The sequence below is a fragment of the Bison bison genome, unplaced genomic scaffold (genome assembly GCF_000754665.1).
Source record: "Bison bison bison isolate TAMUID 2011002044 unplaced genomic scaffold, Bison_UMD1.0 scf7180017864491, whole genome shotgun sequence".
Taxonomy (NCBI): Eukaryota; Metazoa; Chordata; class Mammalia; order Artiodactyla; family Bovidae; genus Bison; species Bison bison.
The window spans coordinates 6,483,867-6,508,297 of NW_011495050.1; the positions used below are offsets into that span (position 1 = coordinate 6,483,867).

A 24,431-nucleotide genomic window follows, 5' to 3' on the forward strand; every position below is an offset into this window, starting at 1 on the left:
GAATTTTTTTTTTTTTTTTTCTCAAATGCCTCTGCCTCTTGTAAAAAGAACACTGTGCCTAGAATGAACGAGGCAGTGGTAAACCTATCAGAAGCAGCACTTAGATAAGCAGGTAATTAATGTATTAAAGGTGTAATTGAAATTAAAAATAGCTTTCATATGTGCTTCTAGTACTGTGCAACAATTTGTTATTTGTCTGAGGTGCTTTCTTGAATTTTAAGTCACGATGCCATGTGGAGCCAAGGTAGAAAATAATTCTGCAACATAACCAGCTCTACAAGATGAAACTTGATACAGAATTGAGTAGGGGTAGAAACCATGATCATTAAACATGTGTTTTGTCCCTTTATATTTCTTCCACAAATCCAGTGTTGCTTTTTATCATTAAGAGAATTCTGAGTCAGACCAGTATCAGTTAAGTCAAACTATGTAGTTGCTATATGAAATCTATCTGTCTAGAGGTATTTTTAACATAGATTAAAATTCCCAATGTGCTTACAAATTATTTGCCTGGTAAAAAGCTTAGAAAAAAATTTCCCTTTGGTTGTCTATCTTAATCCTGATTTATATTTAGTTTTAAAAAATAAAAAACTGCAGAGAACCATCCTAACAACTTTAAACATATTCCCATTTACAATGAGTGTATAATGGCATACACCTATTGGTGGGAGCTTTGAAAATCAGAACATTCAAAGGAATTGTTTCTCCATTTTAAAAATCATACCTCCTTATAAAGAACTCAGTTCACTGTGATATTTTCAAATGCTTTCTGCATCACTTCCTTAATAGGCCACAAATGTTACTTTCATGTTCTTCTCTAAGTTTCAAAATAGCTCCCTCAGATAGGAAATCATATTATTTTTCCATTTTTGATCCCTCTCTTCCCCCACCATCAATACTTTTGCCTTGGTAAATCAGTCTATTTTCATGCTTTCTTAAAAAAAAAAAGACAAGTTCGAGAAAGAATAGCACAGCTGTTTGAGATGTCATATCTTATAGAACAAATCTATTAGGAAGGTCAAATCCTGGAAGGGGTCAACTTAATGATATAAGTGGAATAATTCGGTCATTTTCTGAAATTTGTAAACTTACAAACATAAAAGCCCTGCATTAGATTGACTAATCAGCTAAACCTCTGCTAATGGTGATTTTCTTCCTTAAAAGTTAGGACTTTTATGTTTAAGGCACACTTTTCTTTACCTTTATTTTCTTCTTTTTGGTAAATGCGAATTGCTTTGAATTTTAGTCTGGTACTAGTCCATTGTGTTTATTTTAAAAGGATTGCCTTCATTTGGGATGAATTTAAAGGAATCTGATTATTTCCATTCTTATTTTGCCAAGGAAGTATACACATGGGCAACGAAGTATACATATATGTTTAATTCTAAGTACATGTGTACATGTGTGTATAATATTATAATAAAATTAATAAAATGATAAAATCTTAGAAAATAGGTAGAAAAAGAGGGATGACCAAAGTCAGATCTAGCCACCTAACTTTTCCTTTGGCAAGTACATAACTTTTTGAAGCATATAATATCTACACATTCCTTTGCATGCATGCTAAGTCACCTTAATCACATCCAACTCTTTGCGACCCTATGGACTGTAGCCCACCAGGCTCCTCTGTCCATCGGATTCTCCAGGCAAGAATATTGGAGTGGGTTGCCACGTCCTCCTCCAGGGGATCTTCCCAACTCAAGGATTAAACGCACATCTCTTACAGCTCCTGCAGTGACAGGCAGGCTCTTGACCACTAGTGCCACCTGGGAATCCCATGAATTCCTTCAGTCATACATAAATGATTAATTCTTCATGAAATCTACCTGCTGGTTTCTTACGGTCATTCATTCATTATTTCTGCCATTACACTTTCTCATCTAAAATATTTTATCTTGTTGTCTGTTACAAACGTTTTAACCTGGGAAAGAAGTATAAGTTTGTGAGTTCTAAAGGCACACATTTTAAAATATAAGACCACCAGTCCCTAAAGTTTTTAAGTTATTAAACTGGATGACCCTGAAACCACTTTACTTTAAAGAAATGTGTTCATGTAATCACACATATACGTATTTTAAATATATGTTTGTGTGCATATGAATATATTCTTTAAATGTGTTTTATTTACATGTATATTTATACTTACATATGTGAATATATTATATATGTGTTTTATGTATAGATATATAAAATAGTCCATGGGGTTGCAAAGAGTTGGACATGACTGAAGCGACTAATCACATATGAAATAGAGGATGTCAAATTCCAAATGAGTGTTTATGGACATAAATTTATCCAAAATTATTTCTTGTACAAAGTTTTCTGTTGTGATGTATATGAATTTAAGCAAATCACTTTGTGTAATCTATGAAATAAACATCCATTGTCATATTTTGTGATAATATATACAATCTAAGTGATCACACCACATGAAAGGAAGAAAATTACATGCAGCTAGAATGAGTTATATGTATAAGGGAACTTGACCTTAACTGACAGTGCATTTCTTTACGTTCTAGAAAATTCCCAAGGCCACTTATTCCTTCTTCACATTTCTGTTTAGCTTTAGGATGAGAAATATATATCTTTGACATACTTGTGAAACTTATGTAAGTGACTAAGTCATCACACACTGCTTTGTGTAATGAATCCTTTAAGGTCTTTTGGAACACAGTTGAAAAACAAAGGAGAGAGAGAAGTCAAAAGACAGAAGGCAAGAGAGAGATTTCTATTTTTTAAGTGTATAATTAATGGTATATACTTTTTTAGGACAGTCATCTTTATGTGAGAGTTTTAGGATCACTATTCATACTTAAAAATAAAATAAATTGAGGTCCTTTGTATATGTTTTCCTCACATTTACATAAATATGTAGCTACAAAGCTTGAACTTTACATGTCCAAAGCTTATTCAGTTATTCAGTATCTTCTGAAATCTAATATCTATTTATACTTATTATCTTCTGAAATTAAGAGAGAAAGGAATTTAATGCTCACCGAGTGTCTGATACATGTATTCTCTCATACAATTATATTTATGTTAATTGAGTGCATATGTGCATTGGGAGAACTCTAACATAGTTATAAAAGTAAATCACAAAGTATTGATGTCTTATTTCCCACCTAATAAAATCAATATTTACTAGGCTGACATTGAAAACACTCTCTTAGGTACTCTTACTGCTTTTTCCCCTACAATCTTATGTACAAGTAGTGAATTATATTTATTCGCAACTCTCCAGAAAACTCATGGAATTTTTTTTCTTTAGTCTAATAACATCGTTGGTACTTTAGTTTCACTTATAAAATATTATATTGCTTTAATGAAAGTAAGAGCAACTCGTGACATTTCACCATGTGTTAGTGCTGAAAATGTTTTGCTGGATTCAGTTGTGTATGTGTGAATATATACACATATGTACATGTATGTATATATCTGTTTTTGTGTGTATATATACATGTATACACGAATACACACCAACATATGCCACTTCTGCTAGTTCTGAAAATTGATCAGAAGCTCATGTAAACAAAGCTCATTCCTCTTCTCTGCTGTCACATATTAATACATTGTTTAAATATGGTACAGAGTTTATTAATTTTCTTTTATGTCTCAGAAGCTGAAACTGTTTTCAATTTGAGTCCTATTTTCTGTGATAATGACCACCATTTATATTTCATGAATACAGCTGCATTTAAAGTGATAACGTTTTGATCACAGCATGTATGTATATGTACACATATGCGTACATTTTAACAGACTGTTTATTAAAATCAGCAGTATCCTCTCTGATAGAGGTCAGTTCAATAAAACTGTCAATAATTAAACACCAACTATGTGCAATGCACTGATAATACAAAAGATTAAAGGGGCGGAAAAAAAGCTCTTCAAAAGTCCCCAGTCCCTTAGGAGTGACATGCATTTGTAAATAACTAGAATCCAGCATTCTTTCTCCTGTACCTAAACTCTGGGAAAGCAGGGTTGTTTGATGATTTAAAACAATTTAGTATGTGAAAGTCTAAGGCGGAATTGGCATTCTGAGTTCCAAAAGCTAAGCTTACATACACACTGACAACGGATTACTTCTTATGAAGAAAAGCAGTTTTGATTTATTTGGGGTAAACTTATAAATGTGGGAAACAATTAAACCATTTGGGGGATCTCTCTTTTTTTCTTTTATGTGTTTTAAATTTCAGCTTCTCTATGAATCTTTTTTTTCAAATATTTTTAAGAGCTTAATAATTGATGGTGTTTTCTTTTTTATTATTATTCCTATTACTCCACAACAAGGAGAAATGTTATTTCTTGTAGGTAAATGACTTTAAAAAATTAATTTAGGGTCCTTCCTTGCTTTAATTTATTTGCGTCTTCTGCAGAGGCTGTGGACAGTTTAATAACCTTAATCCAGGGAAAAAATAATGCCAACAGAAAAATACATATATAAATCAGAGGGAGGGTATAAGAAAGTCAAACAGGGGCTCTGTATCAACCTAGAGGGGTGGGATGGGGAGGGAGATGGGAGGGAGTTTCAGAAGGGAGGGGATATATATATTCCTATGGCTGATTCATGTTGAGGTTTGACAGAAAACAGCAAAAATTCTGTAAAGCAATTACTCTTCAACAAAAAAAATAAACAAATTTAAAAAATATATAAAGCAAAAAAAACCAAAAAAAAGTTCGTTGCTGTATTGCAATATCAGAGCCCCTCTCATGAAATAAAATCTCACTCATTAGGAGATTTGTGTCTCAGGATGTCCAGCCAGCCCTCAGTACTGGTTTCCTGGTATTCTGCTTGCTGTACGAAATGTCAAAGTCTGAAATGATTTTAACTGTTCCTTTTGGAAGGAATGACTGAGGGGTTGTCTCGAGAGAGAGTTCGTGGTGTGATGAGGTAGTTCTTGCTTTGGTACGTGATACAGTGTGATTAACAAACTCCAGATTGCACAGAGAAGCGGGTCGGAGCACAGGTTATTAAGTACAGTTCCCTACCCAAGACGATGTATTGCCTCACGCTGATATGGCAGGACTGGAGGGGGAATATATACATCTATATAAAAGCAAAGACAATCCTTGCTTTCTTCTTGAGCAGCTGCAGCCAGTCCCACTAATGGACGTGCAAAAGCAGAAACGAGCAGCCCAAGGTATGTGTTCATTTTTACAGATGGTACTGCAGACAAGTTGGTAATGGAAAAGGAAGTCGTGTACGTGAGCTTTTTGACCGTGGGGGTGGGGGGTGGGGGGCGACAGAAGGACAGCCCGATTACAGTACTTTCCTGTGTAATTGACCGTGTGAGTTATGGAAGAAGCAGTTTTCCCATGAAAGATTTCACTTATTACAAAATTACATCATTACTGTTAAGGAAATGCATAATTCCAAGTTGTCTTTTTAAAATAATGTCATTAAAACTTTAAAAATCAGCTTAGACATCCCTGTCTGCCCAGAGCCTCTATAATGAAATTATCCGCCAGAGTTGGGTTTTACCTGTAACAGTCACAGCATCCTCATTTAAAGACAAATCTTTCATTTGAACAATGGCAAAATGTACTAGACACTTATTTTAAATATTGGAAAAGTGTATTTAAATACCTGGTTTGGGGTCATGAAGAAATACAAAGTTGAATAAAAAATGAGATAGTATTTTAAAAGAATTATTTATAGATTCAGAAGTTAAATGAAATTTAGGTTTATTTCCCTTAAGTCCACCCCCCCACCTCCGTGTATTTAAAAATCACAGAGAATGAAATGATATAAGAAGTATTACAATATGGTCTAGTAAAGGTTTTAGTTATTTAATTCAAACTGCATATTTGATATCTGTCTCTTATTGATCCATTTGCAGATTTTTAACATAGTTCTTAACTGTTTCAAACCAGGATATTTAACTATTTCTATACATTTTGTTGCTATTGTTAAGTGAAAACAAGTGGCAATTACCATCTTTCTGCTGAGCAAAGTGTATGTTATCTAATGTCTGATCTCAACTCAATACTGGGTAAAACATGTTTATAGAGTTAAGAATATTTTAGGCTTTGCTCTTATATATATATAATGAAATGGAAACTGTACCACACATGAAAAGTATCAGAGTCAAATGCACAGGCCACTGAAGAACATGTACTTTTATATCTAATAATGGGGGAAATGTTTAAGGAAAAGTAATTAAAAATACTTTCATGTTATTCAAATCTGAGGAATTTGGTAAAACGACCTCATTTTTCAGAATTGGCAGTATTTTATCTTGAATAATGAGGATTCCACACATTGCAAAAGGTCTCTGCCAAGGAACATACCAATATATAAAATAAGTCTAGTACATTGTTACCTGAACATGTATGTTTACAGCACTTCTCAAAAGCCCAGTACCGTGTTTCCTGCCCTGTCTCTAGCCATGGCGAATACAAATGAGTTCCTGGTTCACAGCTGCCTTCCCATGATGGCATTTCTAGGCACTAAGTCAGTGCACTAATTTTTGCTTTTCAACAGAGGCTTTGTTCACATATATTTTTTATTTTTAGTTTTTGAGACACAGTATCAAAACTCACGCACTACACCCATCCGCCTTCCCCACACTACACCATCTCCCAAATGCTGCGTTCCTCTGGCTTCGACTGTATCTTTCAACCTCAACACAGATCGTTGCCATATCTGATCAAGGATGAGTCATTTCTTTCTGGTACCTCAAAACTTGCATAATTTAATCAGCTGTTATAGGGTGGTTTGAAGAGAGAAGGATTCTTCAAAGCTAAGCTATGGTGAAATATTTTTGGTAAAATTCCCCAATCACTTCTTTAGTAATAGGACCTGAAACATGGTTAAGAACTGTGGCTCTGAAGTGAGAGATCTTACTATTTAGTATATGAAAAATGCTTCTAAGGCTTAGTTTTCTCATATGTAAAGTGGATGCTGCTGCTGCTAAGTCACTTCAATCATGTCCAACTCTGTGTGACCCCATAGATGGCAGCCCACCAGGCTCCCCCGTCCCTGGGATTCTCCAGGCAAGAACACTGGAGTGGCTTGCCATTTCCTTCTCCAATGCATGAAAGTGAAAAGTGAAAGTGAAGTCGCTCAGTCGTGTCTGACCCCCAGTGACCCCATGGACCGCAGCCTTCCAGGCTCCTCCATCCGTGGGATTTTCCAGACAGGAGTACTGGAGTTGGGTGCTGTTGCCTTCTACGTGTAAAGTGGATAGAATAACAATAATGATAATAATGTAGTAATAATTCCTGTGTCTTAGGTTTGTTTAGAAGGTGTCAGGTAGAGAAACTAAGTCTGTAGTGTATCATTCTAGACAAAATAAATACTTGGTAAATATTAGATGTGTGATTTTCAAAAAGGGACAAGAAGTAGTCACGCGAGTCTACCAGATAACTGATTCGAAAATGGCTGCACTCAGTCTTTGTTGCTATGTGGCTTTTCTCTGGTTGCAGTGCACAGGCTTCTTTCTCATTGTGGTGGCTTCTCTTGCTGCCGAGTGCGGGCTCAGTAGTTGTGGTCGAGGGGCTTAGTTGCTCTGCAGCATGTGAAATCTTCCTAGACCAGGGGTTGAACCAATGTCCTTCTGCATGGGCAGACAGATTCCTAGCCATCAGACCACCAAGGAAGTCCCAAAAATGATTTTTAGAAAAAGTCATGTGTTTTTGCCTGGACTTAAGAGACTAGGATGTATTTTTGACACTACTTAAGTCAAAGAATCATTCACAATCTTTTACCTCATCAGTAAAATGAGAGAATAATAATCCCAAGTAATTCATTTTCAATCCAAACTGAGATAAATATATATCAGGAGTTCTTAACCTCACAATCCATGGGTACTCAGATCCATGTGAAATCTTTGGATGCACTTTATGAAGGACATTCTTTTGAACAGCCTGAAGTTATTTGCAAAATATTTTACATATCTTTTTTATTATCTGGGGAGAGTGTCATAAATTTTATCAAAAGAGTTTATGACTCCCAAGAAAGTTAGAAACCATTGATATAGATGTAAATTCCTTGAGGATGGTAACACTTCATTGACTAGTTATTATCTGTTAGCAAATATGAAAAGAATTACTGATTATTATCTGTTATTTTCCTTTTCTTTCAAAATGACCATGTCATCATTATCTATCATAAAACCAGTCCTACTTAAGTAATACATAAAATACCTCTGTTTGTTTCTTACATTAAGTGCTTCGAAGCTGAACCTTTTGAACTTTAGGCTTTTTCTAGAAAAGTCCCTATCACCAAGGTGCTTATTTTCTATACTGTGAAGAATTCCCAAAATAAATGTTTGCCAAATATATTGTTTAAATAAAAATTGCAATAACTTTATTAAAACAGAATTGATTCTCATATTCTCATGCTGAAATTTACTTAACTACTAGGTTTAACTGTGCCTCCAAAAAGCCCCCCTTTTTTTCCCTTTTCAGTGTCAGATTTTGGCACTGTCATAGAAGAAAGTCCCTGTTGAAACACTCTTGACCATTGTTGTAACTGAAGGAAAGGTGAAAATGGATCTGTGGTGGCAGAAATAGAAGCAGTAAGAGGCTTGAGCAGTTCTTTTGACAATAGTGACTTTCACGTGGAATGAAAAGACCGTGTAGATATAAATCTTCAGCTATGTTTTCAGCTGTCCAAATACATATTGCTGTAAAGGCAGGACATTGTTACAGAAACAGCATGGGTTAGAACTCTAAAGATCTGAGTTTTTCTAGTTCTAGTCTGTTAAGTAATTTGTGTATGACATCACATGTTTGCTTTGCTCATTTTCCAAATATGGAGTAAGTCTAAGTATGGAGATGGGGGTCCTTCAGACCTATGTAGTAGATTATATCATCTGTATGATAAATTTCTAAAATCAGAAGATTTGAAGAATCCATATGCATAATTTAAAATGTGGGATTTCCCCGGGGAACTCTCATTTTCTGCAATCCTGCGCCGCGAGTCACCAATTGCATCTCAGAAGAAATGGAGCTAATCTGTTTTAACATGTCCTGATATATTGGGCAACTCCAGCGTGGTGACGTGTCAGTGGAAAAGTCTTGGGCACATTCATACCTGGGTACAATGTATGATTGCTAGAATATGAATTGCCTCATGTCCTGGAACAGAAGTTGTTCCATTGCTTCTAGCCAAAGATGTCAGTTTAGTTTACACTGGTCTCCATTAGCATTTCTGATGTGTTGAGGAAGTGAATTTAATAAGCAGGGTAAACAGGTTTTGTTTCCAAACTCTGAGATAGGTGATTATAAGATGGATGCTTGGCTGAACCTTGTAGAGTCTCTTCAGTTTTCTGGCAAGAAATCTGGGGGCATAGAGGGCTGTTTTAAAGCAGGCATAGACTTGATATACAGCCTGTTTCAACTGATTCTTTATAATTTTATTTGGAGCAAAAGTCAGCCAAGGTATTGATATCTATTGCTTTCTGTTGGCAAAGCTGTCTCGCTGCTCTTGCTAAAATACTGGCCAGCCTGTGCTTCTGATAAAATTCTGGCTGTGAATTTATTTAGGTGTTCATTGCAAGCCACTGTCTGTTTTAAGTTGTTTTAGGTGTGGTGTTCTTTATATTCTGTAGCCTCTGCTGGTGGGTAGTCAATAGTCAGTTAATTCCTTAATGGGGGTAAGTGGGAAAGAGTGACCTTTTCTGTCTCTTGGTGGTGAATAAGAGTGATAATGGCTAAAATAATATTTATCATTTATTCAATAGGTATTGAATTTCAATTTTATAGTGACAGTCATGAACACATTATTTAGTTTGTATCAACTCTTTTGGTGGTTGATAGGAGAAGGAAATGGCAACCCACTCCAGTATTCTTGCCTGGAGAACCCCAGGGACAGAGGAGTCTGGTGGGCTGCTGTCTATGGGGTCGCATAGAGTCAGATATGACTGAAGCGACTTAGCAGCAGCAGCAGCAGGACATTATTACTGATGGGACAATAAGCAAGGTTCTTGTTTCTGAAATGACTAAACTATTATCCATTTTTATAAAGGAGCACAGAGAGTAACCCCTCTGATTATTAGATAACTTTCAGCCTTTAAGTGAGATGTATTTGTGGGAGATGCTTTGGTTTCTTGAGAAATGTTTTCATATAATTTACATGAATCAAACTGTCACCATTCATCAACAGTCTCAGTTTTTATCATGTTAACTGTATATATGGTATGTTTTTAGCAGATTCTGCTGTGAACAGAGAGATTACAGACCATGTCTGCCATATACTTCACTGTAACTCTAGCTTCTAGCACAGTGCCAGGCACATAGTGGACATTTAATAATTAGTCCCCAAACTGAATTGAATTATATTTACCACTGAAGTTTTATTACTACAGAGTTGTACCAGAAGGTTCTATCATAGCCATCTGTACATTTCCCTAAAATGAAGTTCTCAAAGGATTCTTGATATAATCAAATAAACATAGAATTGTTTAAAGAGTTAAAAATATTTGAGGTGCATCCAGACTAACAGCACGTATATCAAATTTCAAGTTGATTTGATTTAAAATGGCCAAGATATAAAACCATAAAAAATGTGAGTAAATACTCTGCCTATCAAGGCTTGTTATGTAATTACATGGTTTCAGTATGGTTTTTATTCATAGAAAACTATTATAAAGGATCATTTCTGCACAGATAAACTTCTCCAATGGGGACTTTTAATATCTTGGAGATGAATATCCATGACTCTAAATGTTAAACCACTTGAATGAATAATTCAATCAAATTTACTTTTTATTGATCAAATGAAATAAGTTCTGTTAATAATGAAATTTGAAAACCTTAAAATGTTTGCTTTTGGCTGATCTTCAAATAGTAAAATAAGCTATAAAAATAGCTGAACCAATTTAAAACTTTTTTTCCGATTCTTGTTCTTTTCTGAAGACTCATCTGGGTTTACCAAAGTATGTGTCAGTGCTTAACACAGAGGGATCTGTAATTGACTGAGAATTTAAGCCCCCTAAAAGCGAAACTTGAATCAGAAACTTTGAGAAAAATTTAGTGATCATGATGCCTTACAGTAGTTAGCTGTGAGCCTAAAGACTAGAGATTTCTTCTGTTAGTTATTTAGTCATTACACTTCTTGGTGCACTCTCCAGCAGGGAAAAGAAAAAAAAAATTGTATTAGATTTAAAATGTACTTTTATTAAAAGGTGGTTTGTCATTTTCTGTTTCAAATCCTGGCATGGATGATTGTCCAGATTCATCACCTAACTTGCTGTTGTGAAAATCGGTATGGTGGTTATAATACATTTGAAACGTGGGAAGGAAAGAAGTGATCCAAAGAATTCTCAGTAACTGAAAAGCCTTGGAGATGCTGATCATGGGGGCTGGCCTCAGAATTCCTTGCAATGAACTATTCCTGTCATCACCAATCTTCCTTTTTCACACAGGAAATTACCAGCCAGCAGAAATAACATACAAGCCATACAGATTCGACCTAAAAGTTAGTGGGCAAATTATTTAAATTTGAAGTTAAACGCAGTTAGTTCCTTGTTGATTCCAGAATTTCCTCTTTAGACATTTTCCATTGAGGTGACTTTCATGTAGATTTGGGTTCTCTGCTGACCATCCTTCAGTCTAGCCCTCCGTTGAAACCACATATAAATAGGAAGTGCACTTAGAGAAGGCCAGGGGCAGACCATGCTATGACCATGCGTAGCTTTGGATATGTAAGAGGACAGCTTTCCTTCAGCCTGAAAGGAGAGCCTTTCAGGTACACCTTCATGTTATCCACTAACTGCTTATTCCTATCATTTCCTCTCCCAGAAGTGTCTTTATCCATTTCTCTAAAAGGACAGTGCATATGTCTCCTGCACAAAGTCATGGAGGTTCAAATCATTATCAACTCCTTTTTGCGGGGGTGGTGCTCAGTTTCCAGGATCTTGGTTCCCTGGCCAGGGATTGAACCCACACCCTCAGCAGTGAAAGTACAGAGTCCTAACCACTGGATCACAGGGAATCCCCTATTATTAACTCTTAAAAGCAGCTTGTAGGAAAAGGAGAAATCATTATATTATTTAAAACATACACATATACCATCAGCAATGCATGACTCTAATGATGTGTATAAAGGTGAGGTAGAGCTTCATTCTTCAGTTCAGTTCAGTTCAGTCGCTCAGTCGTGTCTGACTCTTTGCGACCCCATGAATCGCAGCACGCCAGGCCTCCCTGTCCATCACCAACTCCCGGAGTATACTCAGACTCATGTCCATCGAGTCAGTGAGGCCATCCAGCCATCTCATCCTCTGTTGTCCCCTTCTCCTCCTGCCCCCAATCCCTCCCAGCATCAGAATCTTTTCCAATGAGTCAACTCTTCGCATGAGGTGGCCAAAGTACTGGAGTTTCAGCTTTAGCATCATTCCTTCCAAAGAACACCCAGGACTGACCTCCTTTAGAATGGACTGGTTGGATATCCTTATAGTCCAAGGGACTCTCAAGAGTCTTCTCCAACATCACAGTTCAAAAGCATCAATTCTTCGGTGCTCAGCTTTCTTCACAGTCCAACTCTCACATCCATACATGACCACTGGAAAAACCATAGCCTTGACTAGACGGACCTTTGTTGGCAAAGTAATGTCTCTGCTTTTGAATATGCTATCTAGGTTGGTCATAACTTTCCTTCCAAGGAGTAAGCGTCTTTTAATTTCATGGCTACAGTCACCATCCGCAGTGATTTTGGAGCCCAGAAAAATAAAGTCTGACACTGTTTCCACTGTTTCCCCATCTATTTCCTGTGAAGTGATGGGACTAGATGTCATGATCTTAATTTTCTTAATGTTGAGGTTTAAGCCAACTTTTTCAATGTCCTCTTTCACTTTCATCAAGAGGCTTTTTAGTTCCTCTTCACTTTCTGCCATAAGGGTGGTGTCATATCTGAGGTTATTGATATTTCTCCCGGCAATCTTGATTCCAGCTTGTGCTTGTTTCAGCCAAGCATTTCTCATGATGTACTCTGCATATAAGTTAAATAAGCAGGGTGACAATATACAGCCTTGACGTACTCCTTTTCTTATTTGGAAGCAGTCTATTGTTCCATGTCCAGTTCTAACTGTTGCTTCCTGACCTGCATACAGGTTTCTCAAGAGGCAGGTCAGGTGGTCTGGTATTCCCATCTCTTGAACAATTTCCCACAGTTTATTGTGATCCACACAGTCAAAGGTTTTGGCATAGTCAATAAAGCAGAAATGATGTTTTTCTGGAACTCTCTTGCTTTTTCCATGATCCAGCGGATGTTGGCAATTTGATCTCTGGTTCCTCTGCCTTTTCTAAAACCAGCTTGAACATCTGGAAGTTCATGGTTCACATATTGCTGAAGCCTGGCTTGGAGAATTTTGAGCATTACTTTATTAGCGTGTGAGATGGTCCTGACTTTATATCTTCAGGACTTAGCAGGTACCTGGCTTCAGCTGTTTTTCAAAGAGGAAAAAAAAAAAAGCCTGGAATGTAGAATTGGGGAAATTAACTCCCTTGATTTTCTTGTCTCCAACGTAATTAGCCATCTCTGCCCAACTGAAGATAAATTTGTCAATCCAAATGGGAGACATTTCTACAGAATATTTTTTAAAAAACTTTATTTTCAAAAACAGGAGTAATGACTAGTGATAAAAATTATTGCAAGAGAGATGATTTTCAACTTTAATAATATTCAGCCACTCAAGACAGACAGCACTGTCCTAGGTACTTATTAGACTATTTGATGACTGTTAGGGGACATGATTTCTGTCTTTAACACAGTATAAAGGAGAATTAAAACTGTTTTAAAACTCTGTTGTGCCTGATAAACTGAATGAAATAAGGTCTTTAATGCCTTTCTTTCTCTTTAACAAGCTTGTTTTTAAAAAGTAAGGCAAGGGAAACTTCTGTTTTGCTTCCTTTGGCAACAGACTTTTTCTCAGCACTTGATTGGGTTAAGGATGTTGGTGACATGGGAAAAAATGCCATACTCGGTCCAGCTAGGTGACATTATGCATAGTGCGGCTTTCGCTGGGGTCAGGCTGTCATCTGTGATGTGGTTTAGAGAGATGCGTCATGGTCCACCGTTCTGTAGTCACACAGCGAAGGACACTGCCTACTTCTCCCACTTACTCTGCTGCTTCCGAAATTTCCAAGTTCATCAAACATAGGGTTCTACAGTGCTTACCAAAGTGATACATTTGTTAGATGGGAGGTAACTAAATGTATGAAATATTTCTCACCTACCTCCTACTCTCTGCCCCCACACAAGTACGCTCCTATTGAATTCTAGGTGTGAACACCTAGATATTTCACTCTGACTCAACTTTCCATTCTCATATTTGATAAGAATGACACAAATGAAATGCATGTTCTAATACTCAACCGTATGCTTTAAGCATATCTAAAATGTAAAATAAGTAGATTAAAGTGATAAGAACGAAACAGAATATTTTTCTCTTTAACAAAAGAAATACAGCTTAATCCCTAATGGGTTGATGATGGATCGATAACTTGAGAGCTTACTACATCCCTGACATTGTTTTAATTATACGCCCATTTGTCCACATTAATACTCACAGCAGCTCACACTTTAAAGAGGGGAGCATTTAAGTACTGCTAAGTTAAGTAATTCACTCAAAGTCGTACCCGGCAACTCAAGACAGAGGCATGTTTTGGATGCAAGCTGTCTGTCTCCTAAATCTATTAACCCCCATGCCATACTGACTCCAAATAAGTGAATCCAAATTACTCTTGATGTATTTAAAATAAGATATGGTTCACCTAAAATATACCAGCCTCTATTGGAGCCTAAATGCTGGTTAAAGCAAGATGTGCCTGTGTAAACCAGCACTGTAATTTCAGGATTTTCCCTTGAACTAATGAAGGGCATTTTCTGTGCAAGAGACTTAAGTGCAAAAGTATGCAAGGTTGAAGCGTTCTCTAAAACCAGGATTACACCCACTTTGGCATGCCGTGTCAAGCAGCCAGGACGTAAGGAAAGAAAAGCAGGCTGCCGTGAATGGTTATACATTCAGGTTTGAGCCGCAGCCATTTATGTGGGTTAGTTTCCAAATGGACATTTACATTGCCTTTATGTGGATCAAATTGGTGTTTATTTGCCAAACGTGTTACTTAGATCTTGGGGAAAAGACAGCGTGGCCCCAGGGAAGTTTCACAATTATAACCTAACTAGGCTCCCCAGCTTACCTCGGATAAAGGGAGCCCCAGAGTGTTTGATAAACACAAGCTCTAATAGTTCATTGATTTGAGGGAAATAGCAGTCTGTCCTTTTGCAGTAGGTCCCTATTGGGACTTTGAGGACCAGTACCCAGCGTTTTGTTTTGAGACTGAGAAATTTATTATACGCTCCTGGTCCTGATTTGGGGGATCAGGGGAGTAAGGAGAAAAGGGGAGCCAGAGATTATCTTTGTGAAAAATCTAGCTTTTATTACATCACCTGAAGTAGCACAACCTGCTACACTAATGAAATTGTGTTCTTGGTTGAAAAGGGCAATTGTTAGCTTGACTTTGTGCTCACTAAAAACATTCCCCCAATCTTGTTAAATTATTGCTCTCATTTCAGATTTTTATGGCTATGCAGCTTACCAGTCCTCATTTCTTTACGTTTCATTCATTTTCCTTGTATTGATGATTAATGGAGGATGTCGAATGTTAGAGTGAGCAGGCATCAGCAATTGCAAGATCATAATTAGTTTAGCTGACGAGGGCCTCTGATAGCACTTGCATCTGGATGGAAAAATTACCCTATAGGGAACTGGCTGCTCACCAGGTCTTTTTAGTGATACATTGTGAAACACCCGATGAATCAAATGCCCTTTCAATGCCAAGAAAGTGTTCCAGTCTTGAAGCCAAAATTATGTCTGCAGAAAGCTTTCCATTTGAAATGTATCAGAGTACAATTATAACCATTGTATTTTCTTGGCAGGGATACCCCTCGTCTACAGTATGGACTCGAGTTAAATAAATTGCCTAAATTTTATGAATCCCTGAAATTTTGACATATAGTGTTTGTAATTTTAAATGTATCACAAAATTGGGTTCCAGCAAGACTTTTTCCACTCCTTATCTAACATGCATATTTTATCATTAAAGGCTTTGCTTCCTAGAGAAAAAAGAGCAGAGTTGCAATTCAGGCTGTCTTTTTTTTTTTTTCCTTCTTCTTCTTCAGCCAGAGTTCCATTTCCTGCCTGTTAGTATTTGCGCCTATGAACACAGCCTGACTTTTGTTTCAATGAGAAGTTTAATGGAATCATTACTTGATAGCAAGAATGGAACAAGCAATGCTAACGATCTACTTTTAAATATTCTTGGATTATTTTTCAATCTGGTGATTAGAGAATTCATCCTAAAATTTCAGAAACGCTTGTGATTTCCAAGTCTGAGTCAAATAAAATAAATAAATAGCCATTGATGGGACTATGTTGTCTGGCTTAAGCAGGCTCCTCATAAGGATTCTCATTAGTAATACTGTACTTCTAGTTGGCAGAAGTTTCTTCTGTTCCTCTCAGATTTGGGAGATAGAGGGTGTTCTCTTTCAGATTTTACAGGTGCAAATGAAAAATTAGAACTGAGTGTCTTATTAGTGTCTGAATACTTATGTTACATGAATGACATCCAGAAAGACATGCCTCAGGTTTAATTGTAAGTGGTTTACATGCTGCACTTATTCCAAGTTTGACTATATTTTGAAGCTCAGGTAGCCTGGGCACCGCTTTTTCCAAAATATATTAAACATATTGCCATGCTCTGTCTTTTGACTTTTGACACTTTTAAAAGGTATATTTTAGGGTTCAGCATTTAGGAGCCATCATTAAAGGCACAAACCCCAAAGTTCAAAAAGTTAAAGCTGTTTCTGTGAAAAGCCTTTGGTGTTGCACACACCTCATCCATCACTGTAGGGTTAATTATAATGAAAATCAGTGGTGCCTATTAAACACAATTGAACCTGACCTCATTATGGGCAGCGTGGTTTTATACTGTCATTGTTGCTAGTCTAAAGACAAAACTCCTGGGTTGGTTTGGTCTAACTCCACTGATCATGTGACTCACCTCTGACCTTGGTTTTTTTTTTCCCCCATTTCAGAGGCGCAGAGGCTCGGGTGTTTTTTGTGCCAATTGCTTGACCACAAAGACCTCTCTCTGGCGAAAGAATGCAAATGGCGGATATGTATGCAATGCGTGTGGTCTCTACCAGAAGCTTCACTCGGTAAGAACTTGTTCGACTGTTTCAGGAAAAGCTTTATAAAACAGCCTGGTCTGTGGCGTGATAAGTACCATTCCCTGGCTTGTGGTGCCTGCCCCTGCAGAGTTTAATCCACTTGCTTTGAGCGCACATGTGATTTATGGTGGACCGGCCTTAGATGTTATGGGGAGATTCATGTGAGATCATTACTAATGCATTATGTTTCTTTTGATATAAAAGAGGAAAATGATTGATTTCTGGGAACTTCACATAACCAATATGTGAATGAGTGGGCATCAGAATTCAGTGACATTCATTTAGGTAGAAAGGAGAAACTTTTAAAGCTCAAAAGTACATAAATTAAAAAAAAAAAAAAGCAAGAAGACTCTCCCATGTTCAGTATAAAATATAGGGCAAGGGAAAAAATGCTCCTTTTCCAGTCTACTTTTGGAATTTGCAAGTGTCATCTAGGCTGGAAGTAGGACACGTTCAGAAGAGTGGTTCTTACTGGGACCAAGATGCCAGGTGACTCTCTCCAGGGCTTCCAGCAGCATCTGAGGGCTTGAAGAGCACACAGCAGAGCAGAGGAAGGTGCTGAGGTGTTCTGTGTTTTAAGATCTCTGGCTGGCTAGTTTCTATGACTGTCTGAGCTATGTCAGTTATTTCTAACCAAGTTTTAGGTAGAATCTTATAATAAAATTTAAACTTACAAATCTCCCATCTTTATATGCATTTGACTTCCCGAAGGATTTTTTTTTTTTTTTTCTTTTTGATTTAGAAAGTTTAGGGACTTCCCTGGTGGTGCAGTGGTTAAGGCTTTGCTTTCCAATGCCAGGGGTGAAGGTTCATTCCCTGGTCAGGGAACTAAGATCCCACTACCTTTCAGCAGCCAAAAAACCAAAACATAAAACAGAAACAATATTGTAACAAATTCTTTAAAATCTTTAAAAATGGTCCACATCCAAAAAAAAAAAAAAAAACTTAAAAAAGTTTATCTGCTGACCAAAGCTGCCTTTAAAAATAGGAATGCCCCATTTAGTAAGCAAAAATCTGTTTCCTTCTGCCTTTTGCATTTAGTTTGGCATTTTACCACAGCTCTAAGCACCAGCCAGTGGATAGAATACAGTTCTATCTAGAATACAGGGAATACAGTTTTAGACAAAATGTCCTCCAAAACGGACCACTGGAAGCACTCTTTTAAAAAATGCATACTGCCAACAAGACTAATTGGTAGTAAACTGTGAAAACCTTAGTTATTAGCATGTAGCTAGTAGAAGGAATCTCCACCTACCACCACCACCTTACTTTTTTTAAGCCTTCACCATTTAAGCAAGCAATAAGCTTCCATTTAATGAGTACTGACATTAATGATTTTAATTGAATGCTGTCCAATCAAAGGCCAAATATTAATTAAACTACTGCTCTTCCAGGTTATGGTAATTTAACAACTGCAGTATAAACGAACACATTTTTAACAATTATTTTAATATTCATCTCCCCAGAGATGTTTTTGATTTTGAGGGTTTTTTAAAAATCTTAAATTTCCTATATTTCTACTCCATGAATTCCATGGCCCTGCATGCTCTTAGTTCTTATACATTTGTGCATAATAATTCTCTGATGTCTCTTTTATGGGCTGTAATTCCTTTACCTGTCATTTAAATATTGGTCTTCTTTAGGATTCTAAAACAGACACTATATTTCTTCCACTCTGTATTCTACAGGATAAAACTCTTCGTTCCCTTGAGTTTTCCCATCAACTCCATATATTTACATTTTTATAAATATAACCTTTATGTACAATGCAATGCACAGATCTAATGTATAGTGTTCAGTGAGTTTTAATAGTGTCATCTTAATCAAAATATAAAATAGCATGTTTATCTTAGAAAGTTATCATGTAGCTGTTTTAAAATAATACTGTGTTAAAATATTGAATTGTATTTAAATATTATAATTAAATACAAGTTTTAAAATATATCAAAATTTGCGAAATTACCTAAAGCAGTGTTTAGAGGAATATTTTCAGCATTAAATGCTTATATTCAAAAAGAAGGATAGAGATTAAATATGTATGTTTGAAATATGAGATCTTTATAAATCTGAAATTCTGAACAAAGTAAATGAACATGGACTATCCAAGGGATGTGACATTTTCATTCTAAAACCAGTAATTTGATGTTCAATAACAAGTGCGTTCTCCTTTATTCTTCAAAATATCTTTGTGACAATAAAAACACTCCAAGAGGATTTGTGTTTTAACACTTAAAAAATACTGTCTTGCATTAAGATACATCATTTCCAGGTATAATTCACAAATTACATATTGTTCATGTTCATATTTTATGTAGAGATTATTTCCTGATTTCAGTAATCTTTTAGAAAAAATCAGATTTTAGCCCATTTAAAGATTCTTTGAATTTTTAATTTGTAAACATGCATTCACTTATTAAACATATTCTCTTGATTTTATAAATCGAAGTTAAAGCTCCTACTGCAAGTAAAGTTTTTATTATAGTCTTATCTGTGGATTTTAGTCATGTAATATAAACACCTGTTGAACATGTACATAAATACCAGTCATGTCATACTTAAGCTGGGTGAAAGTCAGCATTCTATTTAAGTACAGAGTAGAATGACAGATAGGATATTTGAAGCAAGCCTACAAATAAATTTAGATTTTCAACAGAAAACAAATGCTTCATCTGTTAACAGGAAAAATCTTCCTTAATAATAAATACTTATATAATTAGAGGAAAAGAAATGAAAGTGGGAGATTTATTAAAAACACACACACACACACAAAACCTCTCACTGGATATGGCTTTGATCCTGAAGAATTCCATGGTTAGAGGAGCCTGGCAGGCTACAGTCTGTGCAGTCACAAAGAGTCCAACACAGCTGAGCAACTGTTGGACTTCCCTGGTGGCTCTGATCGTAAAGAATCTGCCTGCAATGCAGGAGAACCATGTTCAATCCCTGGGTTGGGAAGATCCCCCAGAGAAGGAAATGGCTTACCCACTGCAGTATTCTTGCCTGGAGAATCCCATGGACAGAGGAGGCTGGCGGACTACAGTCCATGGGGTCAGAAAGATTTGGACACAGCTGAGCAACTAACAATTTCACTTTCACTTCACTTGATATGTTTCCTTACAGTTCTGTCAGTTTGCCTTTGATTATTTATATTCTGATGTTTAATATTATATATCCACACTCGCAGTTATTTAGGAGAGTGTGTGTATTAGTCATCTGGGCCTTGACATAACAAACTACCATAAACTGGATGTCTTAAAGAACAGACATTTATTTTCACACTTCTAGAGGCCGGCAGTCTGAGATAGGGTGCAGTGTGGTTGGGTTCTGGTGAGAGTCTCTTCCTGGCTTGTAGAAGGCTGCCTTTACTCTGTGTCTGCATTTAATCTTGTGTGTTAATCACTCAGCTGTGTACGACTCTTTACAACCCCATGGACTGTAGTCCGCCAGGCTCCTCTGTCCATGGGATTCTCCAAGAATGCTGGAGGATAACCATTCCCTTCTCCAGGGAATCTTCCCGACTCAGGGATTGAACCCAGGTCTCCAACATTGCAGGCAGATTCTTTACCATCTGAGCCACCAGGAAAGCCCTCACTTAATCTTATTTACCTCCTAAAGACCTAATCTTCAGATACAGTCACACTGGAGGGTAAGAGATTCAGTATATGAATTGGAAGGGAGTATCTGGGGGATGGGGAGGAAGACATAGTTCAGTCTACAGCCTTGTATCATTTTTCCACAGTTGTCATCAAAACCAATCTCCTCTGTTACTGTTGACATCTTCTTGGTGCATGACTCAAAAGTTGAGAAATCTTTTAGAAAAATCACATTTCTTCAACTAGCTTTCTATATTGTTTTATCACAAAATAATGCGATTCTGAAGTCTGTTGAGTTTGGAAAGGCTGTTTTCAAGTAGATTAAACTTTTCAGTCCTCTCTGTAAAGATGGGCATGATTTAATTAGGGTAAAAGAGTGTGCTTTGGTTCTGTCCTCTGATCCTGCTTAGGGCAAAAGGAGGAGATTTAGTAAATCTATAACATAAAGCCTGTCTTTGCTTTGAACTTGAACATGGTTTATATTTGTGAGGAATTGTTAATGCATTTTAATGTATTTTTTAATGTTTTCCTTTTATGTATTGTGTGTGTTCCCTGCAGACTCCCAGGCCTTTAAACATCATTAAACAAAACAACGGTGAGCAGATTATTAGGAGAAGAACAAGAAAGCGCCTTAACCCAGAGGCACTTCAGGCCGAGCAGCTCAACAAACAGCAGAGGGCCGGCAGTGAGGAGCAGGTCAACGGCAGCCCCTTAGAGAGGCGGTCGGAAGATCACTTAACTGAAGGTCACCAGAGAGAAATTCCACTCCCCAGCCTGAGTAAATACGAAGCCCAGGGTTCATTGACTAAAAGCCATTCTGCTCAGCAGCCAGTCCTGGTCAGCCAAACTCTGGATATTCACAAAAGAATGCAACCTTTGCACATTCAGATAAAAAGTCCTCAGGAAAGTACTGGAGACCCAGGAAACAGTTCATCCGTATCTGAAGGGAAAGGAAGTTCTGAGAGAGGCAGTCCCATAGAAAAGTACATGAGACCCGCAAAGCACCCAAATTATTCACCACCAGGCAGCCCTATTGAAAAGTACCAGTATCCCCTTTTCGGACTTCCCTTTGTACATAATGACTTCCAGAGTGAAGCTGATTGGCTGCGGTTCTGGAGTAAATATAAGCTCTCCGTTCCTGGGAATCCGCACTACTTGAGTCACGTGCCTGGCCTACCAAATCCTTGCCAAAACTATGTGCCTTATCCCACCTTCAATCTGCCTCCTCATTTTTCAGCTGTTGGATCAGACAATGACATTCCTCTAGATTTGGCGATCAAGCATTCCAGACCTGGGCCAACTGCGAATGGTGCCTCCAAGGAGAAAACGAAGGCACCGTCAAATGTAAAAAATGAAGGTCCCTTGAATGTAGTAAAAACAGAGAAAGTTGATAGAAGTACTCAAGATGAACTTTCAACAAAATGTGTGCACTGTGGCATTGTCTTTCTGGATGAAGTGATGTATGCTTTGCATATGAGTTGCCATGGTGACAGTGGACCTTTCCAGTGCAGCATATGCCAGCATCTTTGCACGGACAAATATGACTTCACAACTCATATCCAGAGGGGCCTGCATAGGAACAATGCACAAGTGGAAAAAAATGGAAAACCTAAAGAGTAAAACCTTAGCACTTAGCACAATTAAATAGAAATAGGTTTTCTTGATGGGAATTCAATAGCTTGTAATGTCTTATGAAGACCTATTAAAAAAAAATACTTCATAGAGCCTGCCTTATCCAACATGAAATTCCCTTCTTTTATTATTCTTTCTTTTGATGAGTAGGTTACCAAGATTAAAAAGTGAGACAAATGTTCAGTGAGAAAAAAAAAAGGAAGATGGTTAATAGTCCTGATTTAGAACCTAGTAAGTCAAAACCATCTTGGTGAATGTGTACTGTGGAAACCATCCATAAGAAGTATCAGCAGACTATAATTATGATGTTTGTATAGAAAGAGATCAAAGCTGTTTAGAATTTGGAAGGGTTTACATATTATGATCCTAAAGCAGTATTGGGCTGGCCACTGGCCCATTTGTTCAAAAACCCATAAATTATTGCCTCAGTTTCGAAGTATCATGAAATCCTAGGCAGATGAGGAGAAATTTGATCTCCAGGGCAGTGAAAGGAAAATGGCGCCCTCTTAGACAAGAATCCTCTCATAGATCATGTTTCAAATTTAGACCTAGAAATGCAAGCTGTGGTTAGGCTTGGGGAGAGAGCAGCGGGAAAAGTGACAGACGGTGGCACGATGATTTTGGCCAGCCCTGCCTGTACATACACATGCACACCCTCTCTGATATTTTTGTCCTTTAGATGTTCACATACTCCTTTCAAAACTAGTCCTCTTGTTTGCGATTTAGGTTCATTTTGTCCAAATATATATGCATTTTTAAAAAACAATATCCTCAGTGCTACATAGTAATTTTATTTTAGCCAGATCATTTTTTCTTGTATGTGATGAACCAGCTTGGGTTTGTTTTCTAAGCTTCCTTTGGGTCACTAATCTCATTTGGCATGTTCTAACTAAAGGGATCCCCTCAGTTCAAAAGACTAGATGGATACAAAAGTTCAGACCATGGCATTCATTGATGTAGAACGCATGGTATTTCTCCACAAGGTAACCTGCTGTATTTATTTATTTTCTTTTGGTTTAAATATAATTTCCAAACTTTGTGGTCAGGCAGCGTCTAAAGTTACGTTACCACAGGCTGACAGTTGGTATATGTACCAATCAATTCCTCCATTAGATTTATACAGGTTTAGTTAAGTAGCATTAAATAGGATTCTTAGAAGTATGTTCTTCATAGTACTTTTAATACTTAAGGCTTTGTAAAACTATCCATGAAGGGAAAGCCTCAGCATAACTGCTCAGGGAAATAGGGCTAAATAACTGAACATTAAATAATTGGTTAAAGGTGCTGTTAGTCGAGCCTCAATGCTTGCTACACGGATGTATGTACAAGGACTGACTTTAATAATTTGCATTATATCGTCCCAACCAGTAGTTTATTTTTTGCCACGGAGATGTAGAAGATATTACAAGCTACTGGATGCACTGTCAGATTAACTTATTTCATTAAAGAAGTTGGGAGAACAAATAGGAAAAAAAAAAAAAAACCTTATTTTTCTAGTAAATATTAATGTATTACATTTCAAATAATGGTGCCTGACATATTGAATAATTATTTTCTACAGTGTACGTATGCAACAAAGATATTCCATCATGCATTAGAGTCAGTTCTGACTCTGCCTAGCTGTTTACATTTGCAAATGTAGCAAACAAGGTAATGAAGCAACTATTTCTATTGCGGTAGATATCCTTTGTGTGTGTGTGTGTGTGTGTGCATTAAAATTGTAAACGGTAACATGAAACAAATGAACGTTCTTGATATAATGGTATGAAAACAAGAAGGAAATGAAAATATTTTTATGCCTACTTAGGAAAAAAAAGGGTAGCACTATTCATTCCAAGTACTTTTTTTTTTTAATTTTTAAGCTCTTAACTCACATTGTTATGCTTAAAATGATAAACATATATCCTCTTTTTATTGCTTTGTCTATGTTTCAGATGAAACATTTCAGAAATTATTTTGATAAGTGCTGCTGGAATCTGCAGCACTGATGTTTTTATTGCATTCTGTAGTTGCATTTGCACTCCATTTTT

The 24,431-nt window shown here is 36.9% G+C and overlaps 1 protein-coding gene across 9 annotated transcripts in view; it reads left to right on the forward strand.

The window, feature by feature from the left end:
* TRPS1 (trichorhinophalangeal syndrome I) overlaps positions 1–24,425 on the forward strand; it is a 276,181-nt gene extending 251,756 nt beyond the window's left edge. For all 9 annotated transcript variants that reach the window (XM_010863431.1, XM_010863435.1, XM_010863436.1 and 6 more), the window contains 2 exons: positions 17,042–17,164; positions 21,328–24,425. In XM_010863431.1, the coding sequence (XP_010861733.1) occupies positions 17,042–17,164; positions 21,328–22,389 (1,185 nt within the window). In that variant the 3' untranslated portion in view covers positions 22,390–24,425. The remainder of the gene's footprint in view (positions 1–17,041; positions 17,165–21,327) is intronic.
* Positions 24,426–24,431: the final 6 nt, after the last annotated feature.